At 40.1% G+C, this 12,017-nt stretch overlaps 2 protein-coding genes across 7 annotated transcripts in view; one reads left to right on the top strand and one right to left on the bottom strand.

Annotated features, from left to right (window-relative positions):
• The window catches only part of TDRD1 (tudor domain containing 1), a 32,533-nt gene extending 24,821 nt beyond the window's left edge, over positions 1-7,712 (top strand). For all 5 annotated transcript variants that reach the window (XM_038758274.1, XM_038758273.1, XM_038758275.1 and 2 more), the window contains 7 exons: positions 750-1,022; positions 3,009-3,128; positions 3,616-3,732; positions 5,189-5,356; positions 6,472-6,690; positions 6,927-6,973; positions 7,056-7,712. In XM_038758274.1, coding sequence (XP_038614202.1) covers positions 750-1,022; positions 3,009-3,128; positions 3,616-3,732; positions 5,189-5,356; positions 6,472-6,690; positions 6,927-6,973; positions 7,056-7,148 — 1,037 coding nt within the window. In that variant the 3' untranslated portion in view covers positions 7,149-7,712. The remainder of the gene's footprint in view (positions 1-749; positions 1,023-3,008; positions 3,129-3,615; positions 3,733-5,188; positions 5,357-6,471; positions 6,691-6,926; positions 6,974-7,055) is intronic.
• The window catches only part of AFAP1L2 (actin filament associated protein 1 like 2), a 169,009-nt gene that overhangs the window by 4,701 nt on the left and 152,291 nt on the right, over positions 1-12,017 (bottom strand). The gene's annotated exons all lie outside the window — the stretch shown is intronic.

Below are 12,017 nucleotides of genomic sequence, written 5' to 3'. Positions count from 1 at the left end.
TATGTTTGCAGATCTATCCTCACTAAATTCTGAAAGCTTGCTAGTCATAGACTAGACCTCAGCTGTTTTTTGTATAATCACCCCAGTGCTTAGCATAGTCCTTTTCATATTGTTAGTGCTTAATCTGTTAGTAGTAACAGTATATTTTTGAAATTGTCTGAGAAATAAGACATTTTAATTTTCAGCTATATTTGCCAGGGAAGAAGCATCTTATGATTTGAAGTTTTGTCATATGTTGCCAACTTGTACTTCCCAAGTGCTTAGTGCAGTGCTCTGCACACAGTAAGTGCTCAATAAATACGATTGAATGAATGAATGAAGGAGCAATTTTGATGCATTCTGAATGTTTCTCTCACTGGGAAGATTTTAGTGGAAAGACCAAAGTAAAACAGCTAGGGGCACACAGCCTCCATTGTCTGAGTGCTTAGTACAGTGCTATGCACACAGTAAGCACTCAATAAATACAATTGAATTAATGAAAGGACAGGTTCTAAACCTGTGGAAACTTACTATTCAAAAAATAATCATTAGCCTGAGAAAAATGAGGTCAAAAACTTTCAATTCTTGAATGACCTCATTTATCACTTAGCAGCAACAGTGTTTTGTGAACAAAAACTATTTTTCATTCCATGAGGATTATGTATGATTTTGATTTTGTATAAGGAAGTCTGACAGTGTCATCACAGAATAGAAAAGTGGGTTTTTCTATCCTTGAAATTCTGTTAATATAGATTTTTTTTTTTTTACAGATGTAAAGCCAATAAGGAAAGAGTGGACAAAGGAAGCCACAGAAAGATTTCGGATGTGTGTTGCAGGGATAAAACTTCAAGCCAGAGTACTTGATATCAGAGACAGGGGTGCTGGATTACAACTCACCGATCTTTCGACAGATCATCCCAAAATAATTAATGACATATTAATTAGTGAAAATTTGGCTTTAAGAGAAGGGCCACCAAGTAGAGGCAATTGCAATAACAATCCTATTAGAAAAATGAATTCCCATATTGATAGTAAAATTCAAGGTAAGAACTTTCTTTTGAGCTCAATAAATCATAACAATTGATTTTATTTTAACACAAGCTTTTGATAGATATCATAAACAAAAGTGTTAATTACTGAAGTTATTGCAACCATCCTGTTCAAACCTATAGGATAGATACAAGTTCTGAGGGCAAATCTTGAATATACACTCAGTTCTCCTTTATTGTGGAAGTTAAGTTCTTCACAAACCCAGTGTTAAGCAAATATTATGGTACCTGCACCCTGGTTTACACAAGATGCATGTTTGGGACCATTTCCTCCAACATCATGTATCAATTAATCATTGGTATTTACTGAGTGCTTACTGTGTGGACAGCACTGTGTGCTTGGGAGAGTACAATAGAATTAGTAGATATATTCTCTGGCCATAACAAACTATCTAGGTAAACTTGTGTTTTTCAGAGAATATTTCTCAATTCTATAACAAAATTTTATCCAAGATGGGTAAATTTTATCTGAGATCCATGACTTATGGGCATTTGATATTCACCCCAACCTCACATCACTGATGTACATATCTTTAAATTATATGTTCTAAGTTATTTATCCATATTAATGTCTGTCTCCTCCTCTGGAGTATAAGCGTGTTATGGGCAGGGAATGTCTTCTACTTTAGTTGTATTGTACTCTTCCAAGCACTTAGCACAGTGCTCTGCACATAGTACTCAGTAATTGATTTGATTAGGTAGTGAGAATTTGTGTTAGGGAAAAACTGACTATACTTTTGTTGTTCCCTGTGTATGTATATAAATGTGCATGTACACACAATATCTCTTTCTGTCTCTCTTCCCTCCTCGCCTCCCCCTCCACCTCCACTTACATTGAAATTCCAGAGAGAGGTAACCTATATGAGGTGGAGATGTCTTTTCTCCTGCCCTGATTCTGGTCTCCCTTTGGCCAAAGCGAGAAAAAATCCTGTTCAGCCACACCTCCCTCCTCTGTTTCCCTTTCATTTACCATAGCCTTCACTCCCACTCCCACTCCACTCCCAATTCTCTGCTGCCTTCAGTGGGACTAGGGAACAGTGGTTTGGTGGGGAATTACTGTCCCTTATCACAGATCCCTTTTACCTCCTAGAAAGTTGGAATGCCCGTGGGCTACAGTGATGCTCAGTCTTCAAATTAACAGGCAGCAGCAGAGAGGAACTCAGAGATGAGCTGAGAGAGAATGGCCAGAGGGAACATGGATGGTTCAAACCAAAGTTGCTCCCTGCCATTTGGAGCGAGTGGGTGGGGCCAGGATGCAGGTATCTGGACCCCAGGATCTCAGCTAGGTCCGTCATAACATTTTCCTACCCTCTTCCCACTTGAAGCGGCTCATGGCTTGAGCGAGGGCCGCAGCATCCCTTGGTTTAACAAGGAAAAAACAGTACTGGGATGTGGGTAACATGGCAGGGGACTGAGGAGATGGGCTGGGGGGCCATAGTGGAGCATTAGTGGAGGGGTTCTGTTATCAGGTCTGGGCTAGTTCCAGAAAAGGAACTTATAAAATTATCGGTATCCCACAATACAATGTTTCAAAGTTTTGAGGAACACAAAATACATTTGTATCCTCAGGTATGCCAGTAACTTTTTACTGGAATATTGAACACTGTGTTTTCTAGAGTTTACTAATCCTTAAGTAGAAAAAATCCTGCTCTAAACATTGTATTATTTGAATAGGATAAAGATGATGATATTATCCATAGCCTTTTCCTTTGCTAAAAATGAGATAGTGTTTTATTGCCTTAGCAGTTACCAATGAAGTGAATGAAATTCTGCCCTGATATTTCTAAATTTTAGTTTCTATTAGCTTTGTAAGGCTAACCATTTCTATGGAGCATCAAGTTTCTGACCAGATAAGTAAAATACTTTTTCCCTCAGCATTGTACTCCTAATTAGGATAAGCTTACTTGAAGAGATTGGTAAGTACTTTATATTTTTATAGATATGAGATTTATGCAAGCATATTCCTTTAAATCCCATTAGCCACTTCATCTCCTCATCTGTGGAAAACAATAGAATTTCCTGTGAATTCAAGTGTTCCAGTGCATATAGTGGAAGTAATAAACCCAAACTTGTTTTATGCTTTTCCAATCAATAACAAAGGTAAGAAACACAGTGTAGGTGTATGTATCCAGATAAACTTAATAATATGTCAAAATTCAGGTGATTGGAAATGCTGTCCAAGTTATTTCTAAGGTAGCCATGCAAATTGCAAATACCTCACTCTTCCTTTATATTCTTTGAGGTGGAATGTCTTCTAATGTATATTTGTGGTGTTGAATATATGTAGATGGGGGTGAACCTAGTTGTCATAGCCTAGTGATTACAGAAGTGAGTGGGAAATGATAAAAGTGGGTAGCACAAAATAAGGGGTTTGGGAATCAGTGAAAATGTTGGTGAGCTTGACTTGCTCAAGAGTTGGAGCTCTGTATGTTCAAACTGCCCTCCTAAACATGCTCCAGGTAGCTTGAAGAAACAATGAAGAAAACTTTAAGTACATGCGCTGCAAATTCTTTGCACACACTCAAGAACTGATGTAGGCAGAGATTGACCCTATTCAAAACTCTGCCTCACTCTTTTTGTATTTTAGTAGACCAAGGGAAGTTACAAAGGATGACAATGGAATTATTAGAACATTGCAACTCTCAGAAAAATAGAACCTCCTTTACACCACGTATTGGAGGTGCTTGCTGTGCCAGATTTTTATGTAAGCATATTTATGTTTCTTATAAGGTAGAATGTTTGAACAGTTACAAATGCGTCTTTGTCTCCTAGTAGTAGTGATAGTGCTTATTAAAGGGCCTGCTGTGTGCAAAGGATTATAAATATAAATTATAAATATAAAATATTTAAAAATATAAATTAAGTACTAAACAAAACTGCCAATCAAAAGAATAAGTGGGGGAAGTCTCATACTGACCACATGAGGAAAGATAAATGATGAAAACAAAGACAAAGAAAATAATAATAATAATAATAATTGTGGTATTTGTTAAGTGCTTACTGTGTTCCCAGCACTGTACTAAGTGCTGGAAGTTCATCGAGCAAGTACTGTGGCTAGAGGAGAAGAGCTTCAGGCTCCACACTGCTTGAAGTTCAACAATGACCGCTACAGCCTTTTCCACATTGTGAAATGTTGTGGACCCCACTCATTCCTGTTCTTTTTCATCCTTCCTGCTTTTCCAGGATGGACCCGAGGGAGGGTGGAGGGAATTTCCCATGGTCCTGCTCAGCGTCTGGTGAAGTGGCCACACAAAAGCACCAGAAAGAAAGAACCATCTCCAATTAACTCTTTAGAGTTCTAGCAGGGCCATATGGCCATGAGTTCTATTTGATGACTCATTAACTTATTATGGGAACACCTTGAAGACACATACGATTGAAAGCACTTATTTGAATTGTGTAAAAATAAAAAGTAGAAAGTGGTTATGGCATTTAACTTATACTAGGCCAAGAAGTTAAATGGAGTAAACCAGAACATATGTTGCCATTCTTAAATATTATAGCTCTGAATGTCCCAAACTTGGGAAACTATCAGTATTGCAGTTTTTATTTTAAAAGCAATGTTTTATGCTTTTATTTTGCTAGTTTTGAGTAGGCTTTTTCAAATAGCATTTAATCCAAGATTGCTTTTATTTTAAATCTTTAAACTTTGGGGTATAAAAACCAGTGTAAGGTGGAATCATGACATTCCTGAGATTATTTTTAAAAAAATTTTTTACACTTTCCAGCTTATGTAGGTGTGTAACTATATAGGAACATAGATAATGCCAAACTGGGAAAGGCCCTTGTAAACTGGGTAAGGAACTGTGTACTGTTGTCTGTATTCTTATGTTTCTCTAAAGGAGTATATTTGAAAGAAGGACCTGGGTTCTAGTCCTGGCTCTGTCATTCGTCTGCTTTATGACTTCGGGCAAGTCACTTAACTTCTCTGTGCCTGTTACCTCATCTGTAAATTGGGGATTAAGACCATGAGCCCCATGTGGGACATGGACTGCATCCAACCTGATTAACTTGTGTCTACCCCAGCCCTTAGAACAGTGCCTGGCACATAGTAAGCACTTAACAAATACCATAAATAAGTGATATAATATGGCTATCTTTTTCTTGGAAGATTCCATTTAAATGCAATTTCTTATTTAATGGATCACGTTTTCTTTCAGGTGATAACTACTGGTACCGAGCTATTGTTCTGGATATCTTTAATTCTGAGGTGAAGGTTGTATATGTAGATTATGGAAATATTGAAACTCTGCCCTTTTCTAGGGTACTGCCTATTAGCGCAAGCTTACTGGAACTTCCTTTTCAAATAATTAGGTGTTCATTTGAAGGTAAACTATTAACCATTATTTTTCTTGGGTTCTTGTCTATTTTCCATTCTCAGAGTTACTTTACCTTGATTTTCTAGATTCAAAGATGAAATGTCTTTTTCAGTGGAAAAAAAGTTTAGGTTTTTAATCCATAATTTACTCAGTCGGCCCCAATGTGTAATTTACGAAGTGCTAAACTAAGCTAATGGTAGGTAATCATTTGCGTATAATTGGAAAAATAATTTGGTCTACTTTTCAATGGAATTTACCTCTGAATAGGGTCAACTTGACTTTATACTAAAGAAAAAAATAAAATTTACAATTGGTTTTAATATGTCCAAAGGTCCAACCTAAAAATGGTGTATTGAAGCACCAAACCATTTCTGGTGATGGGATTACAAAGCCTTATGGACATATCTTTAAATAGTATATTTTAAATTATATTAATGTCCATCTCCCCCTTTACACTGTAAGGTTGTTATGGGCAGGGAACATGTCTACTAATTGCTGTATTTTAATAATAATAATATGATAATAATATTAATGGTATTTGTTAAGCACTTACTATGTGCCAGGCAGGTAAGCTCTGGAGTGGGTATCAGCAAATCAGGTTGGATCCAGACCCTGTCCCACATGGGGCTCACAGTCTCAATCCCCATTTTACAGATGAGGTAACTGAGGGCCAGAGAAATGAAGTGACTTGCCCAAGATGCCACAGGAGACAAGTGGCGGGGCCAGGATTAGAACCCATGACCTTCTGACTGCTGTTCTCTATCCACCACACAATGTTGCTTTTGCTCCCAAGTGCTTAGTAGAGTGCTCTACACATAGTAGTAAGCACTCAGATACCATTGATTGATCGATTTTGTGAGTTTGACTCTTGAAGACAATCCAGTAAATCAAATGATAAACCCACCACATCTATACGTTAGATAATTCCTCTTTTTACTGTGGCCTAAAATTTGGTATTCGTATCTATAAGTCACCCAAAGTGGGATGTGACACTGATGCAGCTCCAGAGCTCTTTGGGAGAACCAAAGAACTGCTGGAGTCTCAAATTCCGCCATCACCACGGGAAGGACAGGGAGCCCATGTTTCACTGGTATTTGCTTCCTAATTATCTGTGTCTTTTCCAGGAATAATGCAGTTGCCTGCTCTATTAGTTAAAGATCAGTTAAAAAAACTAATGCTGAATCAGCGAGTCCTGATCACAATAAAAGGGATCCATGAGAATGTCCATGCGGTGTCTGTTTTGAGGCAGTCTGAAAATGGTACCCTAAATATAGCTGATATATTGGTCTTGGAAGGCTTGGCAAAACCCATCAAAAATCACAACCAAGGTGTTTTTGATAAAGGTAATCATTATTGTTTTAAGGTTTAAATGTTCAGTAGCTTAAAGTTTGGCATTAAAATTAAACTGCATCTATAGTTCATCCTTTGTGTCTTTATATGTTATCCCTTATCTCTCTATTTCTGCTTGTAAATTTAGAAAACTAAGTGGGACAGATTTAAGTTCAGAATCTCTAACCATTGGAATTAATTATCGGATCCTTTATTTGTTAGTTAACAATGATTTTGTTTTTGCTTATAGAAGAGAGTCACCAGATAAACTGCTGTTGCCTAGAGTTACAAAAGAAAGTGAGTTAAATGCTTCCAAATAAGGGATGTTTTTAGTAATTAAATGATCATTACAATTTTGTTTCTCTCTCTTTGCTTTTAGGTGGAAAAACATGAACAGATCCTTCTCTTTCTTTTAAATAAGTCAGTAGACCAAGATAAATTTACTGAAATGAAAAGGTGGTTTAACATGTAAATCTGTTTAACTTGACAGTAATATACTTTTGAAGATATATACCACAGTTATTATTATTATATATTAATGATAGCATTTTGGATTCGTAATTTACTGTTGGTATTTGGTTCTTTGTGAATGTGTCTAATTGGAAAATACCGTAGGATTGCTTTGTTCATGGAGTCCTTTAAATGGTATCCATTTAGGAGTAAAGCCTCTTGAGATTAGCCTAGGGTTGTTGCTGGTTTATTTTATTTTTTATTTTATCTTATACTCTTATTACTCTGAAGTGATGACTAATAAAATATCTACAAAAAGGTTGTTTAGCATCAGAATGTGTGGATGTATTTGTGAATCAAACAGCTTATCATCAATTCTGTATATCTTATTTTAGAATTCTCATGCAGTTATTTCCATGAACACATAAGCAGTTTAGCTGTACCAGGATACTTTAAAAATTATCCTAAGGCTGTAGTCACACCACACTTTTGTGCCTTTGTATTGTTTAAAAACCAGCAAGTTCTGAAGCTCTGAATATTAATACAATTGGTTCATGTAAATAAAGTTAAGAATTTTGTGCCTTCAGTGTGAGCTTATTTTGTCCATTTGTCTTTTTATCATTTGTTCATTTTTAAGAGGGTTTAAAAAAAACCCATAAGTTGACCTGATTGAGCTCAGTTTGGCAGCCCCAGCATCACACCCATGTGGGGCTCACAGTCTCAATCCCTATTTTACAGATGTGGTAACTGAGGCCCAGAAAAGTGAAGTGATTTTCCCAAGGGCACACAGGAGATGAGGGGCAGAGGGGGGATTAGAACGCACAACCTCTGACTCCCAGGGCTGTGGTCTAGCCACTACCCCATGCTGCCAGCTGTGCAATATAGTCACAGATTCAAATAGGCGGGGTATTGGATCAACCTCTTCAGCTGTCATTAGTCATTGCCAACAGGTGCCCTATCCACCAACACTTTGATTATGAGAAATCCTGAGGTACCTGAGAGAGTAGTGGAGAGGACATGACAAGAAGGTGCTTTATATATATTTTTTAAATTGCTGCCTTCATTCTGCTTTTCAGGGGCAGTCGGTGGTGGGGGTGAGAGTTGGGTATGAGGCCTCTGATTATCCACCCCCAACCCTTGTTTATCCTCTGCAGCAGGAGGAAAGGAGCAGAGAGAACAAACTTAGATGGGTAGTCATAAATCTCAGGCTGACACAGGGATGGACACAGAAGTACAACACTACAGAGACCTGAGGTTTAAACATAAGGGAGTGGACACACACTACATGTTTTCGTTTTTGCTCAAAGAGACCATGGATGGTGAAATTCATCTACCAGTGCCTGTGACTAAGAGGCCAAGCAAAATTATTCATACAAGGCTTGTTCTTCATCATGCTCTTGTGCCTGGTGCTTTTTTCCACTTTTGCCTCCTAATCCTTAAGAGCTTCTGTTCAGTGGCTGTTGGCTTCCAATTTTCATCTGAAATGGCGGTGAAAATATTTTAAAACATTTTTCTGTTCTCCTTATGGTGTCCAACCTGTCAACTCACCAGACTGCAAATACAGGGTATCCTGCTATCATCAGTGGACAAAGCAGGTTCAGAAATTGCAGTATGAGATTTTCAGGGAAGGGCACAGCTGCACAGTTCAGTACTCTTCATTTTCCAATGGCTTCTTCCTGACTGCTTTAAACATGCTTATGTATCTCCTATACTAAAAAAAACTCCCTTGACCTCTCAACTCCCTGCAGTTACCATCCCATCTCCCTCCTACCATTCCTCTCCAAACTCCTTGAGTTGTTTACACCTGCTGTCTCCACTTTCTCTCCTCCATTTCTCTCCTTGATCCCTTCCAATTTGTCTTCTGCCCCCTTCACTCCATGGGGGCACTTCATACCTTAGCCATTTCTAAGGTAACCAATGACCTGTCTTCTCACCTTTATCCTAATCCTCTTAGACCATCTCAAGTACATTTGACACAGCAGACCACCTTTTCGTACTTGATCCAACCTAGGCATCACTGACACCATCCTCTCTTGATTCTCTTATCTCTCTGCCTGCTGCTTCTCAGTCTCTTTTGCTGGCTCCTCCTCTGCCTCCTACCCTCTGACAGTGGGAGTCCGTCAAAGCTCAGTTCTAGGTCCCCTTCTGTGCTCCATCTACACCCTACTCCCTTGGGTGTAGATGATTAGGGAATCATCTACATCTCCAGCCCTGACCTCTATCCTTCTCTGCAATCTTGCATTTCCTCATGACTTCAGGACAACTCTAGCTCTGGTTATCCCATCGACACCCCAAATTTAACATGTCCAAAACTGAACTCCATATCTTCCCACACAATCCCTGTCCTCCCCGTTTTTTCCATCACTATAGACAATACCACCAATTGACAATACCACTATCCTCCCTATCTCAAAAGCCCATAACCTTGGTGTTGTCCTCGACTCATCTCTCTCATTCAACCCACATATTCAGTCTGTTATCAAATTTTGTAGGTACTATTTTCACAACATTGCTAAAATATGCCTTTTCTTCCATCCAAACTGCTACCATGCTGATGTAAGCACTTATCCTATCCTGCCTTGACTACTACATCCGTCTCCCTCACCTGCCTCCCATTTCTCCCCACTCCAGTCCATACTTCACTGCTGCACAGATCTTTTTTCAACAAAAACGTTCAGTCCACCTCTCCCCACTCCTCCATCTCCAAAGGCCACCTATCCACTTCCGCATCAAACACTTCTTGCCATCAGCTTTAAAGCACTCAGCTCACCTCATACACTTGATTCCTCTAGCGCCAGGTTATTCACTGCACCCCAATCTTGCCTATCTCACCGCTGACCCCTTTCCAACATCCTGCCCCTAGGCTGGAACTCCCTCCCCATTCATAACTGCCAGACCACCACTTTCCACCTTCAAAGTATTATTAAGGGCCCGTCTCCTCCAGGAGGACTTCCCCAATAAAGCCATCCTTTCCCCTGCTCGCTGTCCCTTCTGTGTCATGTATGCACTTGGATCTGTGACCTTTGGACATTTGGTATTTGTCCCAACCCTATAGCACTTAACGTACATGTCATTAAATTATACATTACTTATTTATTCATATTGTCTGTTTCACCCTCCAGACTGTAAGTTCAATATGGGCAGGAGACATGCCTGCTAATTCACTCATTCCTTCATTCAATCATATTTATTGAGCACTTACTGTGTGCACAGCACTGGACTAAGCACTTGGGAAGTACAAGTTGGCAACATATAGAGACGGTCCCTACCCAACAACGGGCTCACAGTCTAGAAGGGGAGACAGACAACAAAACAAAACATGTGGACAGGTGTCAAGTCATCAGAATAAATAGAAATAAAGCTAGATGCACATCATTAACAAAATAGAATAATAAATATGTACAGTAAAATAGAGTAATAAACCTGTACAACCAAATATGCAGGTGCTGTGGGGAAGAGGTAGGGCGAGGGGGATGGGGAGGAGGAGAGGAAAAGGGGCTCAGTCTTGGAAGGCCTCCTGGAGGAGGTGAGCGCTCAGTAAGGTTTTGAAAGGAGGAAGAGAGCTAGCTTTCTCGCTCTGCACACAGTAAACGCTCAATAAATACGATTGAATGAATAAATGAATGCAACTCCTGCAGCTGTGGGCTGGCGCAGCTGGTCTCTGTTGAGCACGTGGGAGCGCGGCCTAGACGCCCCCCCACCTCCCCCCGGGCCCCCGTGCGGAGAGCAAAGCCCCCTCCCCCTTTCCCGGGATCCGCGTGACTTAGTGGCAAGAGCCCGGGGTTGGGGTCAGAGGTCGTGGGTTCCAATTCCACTTCCACCCCTTCTCTGCTGCATGACCTTGGGCAAGTCACTTCGCTTCTCTGTGCCTCAGTGACCTCATCTGGAAAATGGGGATTAAAAGTGTGAGCCCCACGTGGGACATCCAGATGATGATGATGGCCTTTGTTAAGCGCTTACTATGTGCCAAACACTGTTCTAAGCGCTGGGGACCGGTATACAAGGTAGTCAGGTTGTCCCACGTGGGGCTCCCACTTTTAATCCCCATTTTACAGACGAGGTCACTGAGGCACAGAGAAGTGAAGCGACTTACCCAAAGTCACACAGCTGACAAGCAGCAAAACCGGAATAAGAAACCGTGATTTCTGACTCCCAAACCTGTGCTCTTCTCACTGAGTCACACTGCTTCTCTACAGATGTCCCTGTAATAGTAATAATAATAATAGTGGTATTTGTTAAGCATTTACTATGTGCAAAGCACTGTTCTAAGCGCTGGGAGGATACAAGGTGGTCACGTTGTCCCATGTGGGGCTCCCACTTTTAATCCCCATTGTACAGATGAGGTCACTGAGGCCCAGAGAAGTGAAGTGATTTGCCCAAAGTCACACAGCTGACAAGTGGCGGAGCGGGATTTTGTTTTGTTGTCTGTCTCCCCCTTGTAGACTATGAGCCCGTTGTTGGGTCGGGTCCGTCTCTCTCTGTTTCCAACTTGTACTTCCCAAGCGCTTAGTCCAGTGATCTGCACACAGTAAGTGCTCAATAAATAACTTCTCTATGCCTCAGTGACCTCATCTGTAAAATGGGGATTAAGACTGTGAGCCCCACCTGGGACAACCTGATCACTTTGTAACCTCCCCAGCACTTAGAACAGTACTTTGCAAATAGTAAGCGCTTAATAAATGACATCATTATTATTATATATAATATATATACTCACCCCCTTTTAGACTGTGAGCCCACTGTTGGGACCGTCTCTATATGTTGCCAACTTGTACTTCCCAAGCGCTTAGTACAGTGTTCTGCACACAGTAAGTGCTCAGTAAATACGATTGATTGATATACGATTGAATGAATGAATTAGAACCGATGACCTCTGGCTCCCAAGCCCGGG

This window comes from Tachyglossus aculeatus, chromosome 16 (assembly GCF_015852505.1).
Source record: "Tachyglossus aculeatus isolate mTacAcu1 chromosome 16, mTacAcu1.pri, whole genome shotgun sequence".
NCBI classification, from domain to species: domain Eukaryota; kingdom Metazoa; phylum Chordata; class Mammalia; order Monotremata; family Tachyglossidae; genus Tachyglossus; species Tachyglossus aculeatus.
This window is presented reverse-complemented; position numbering and strand designations above follow the sequence as displayed.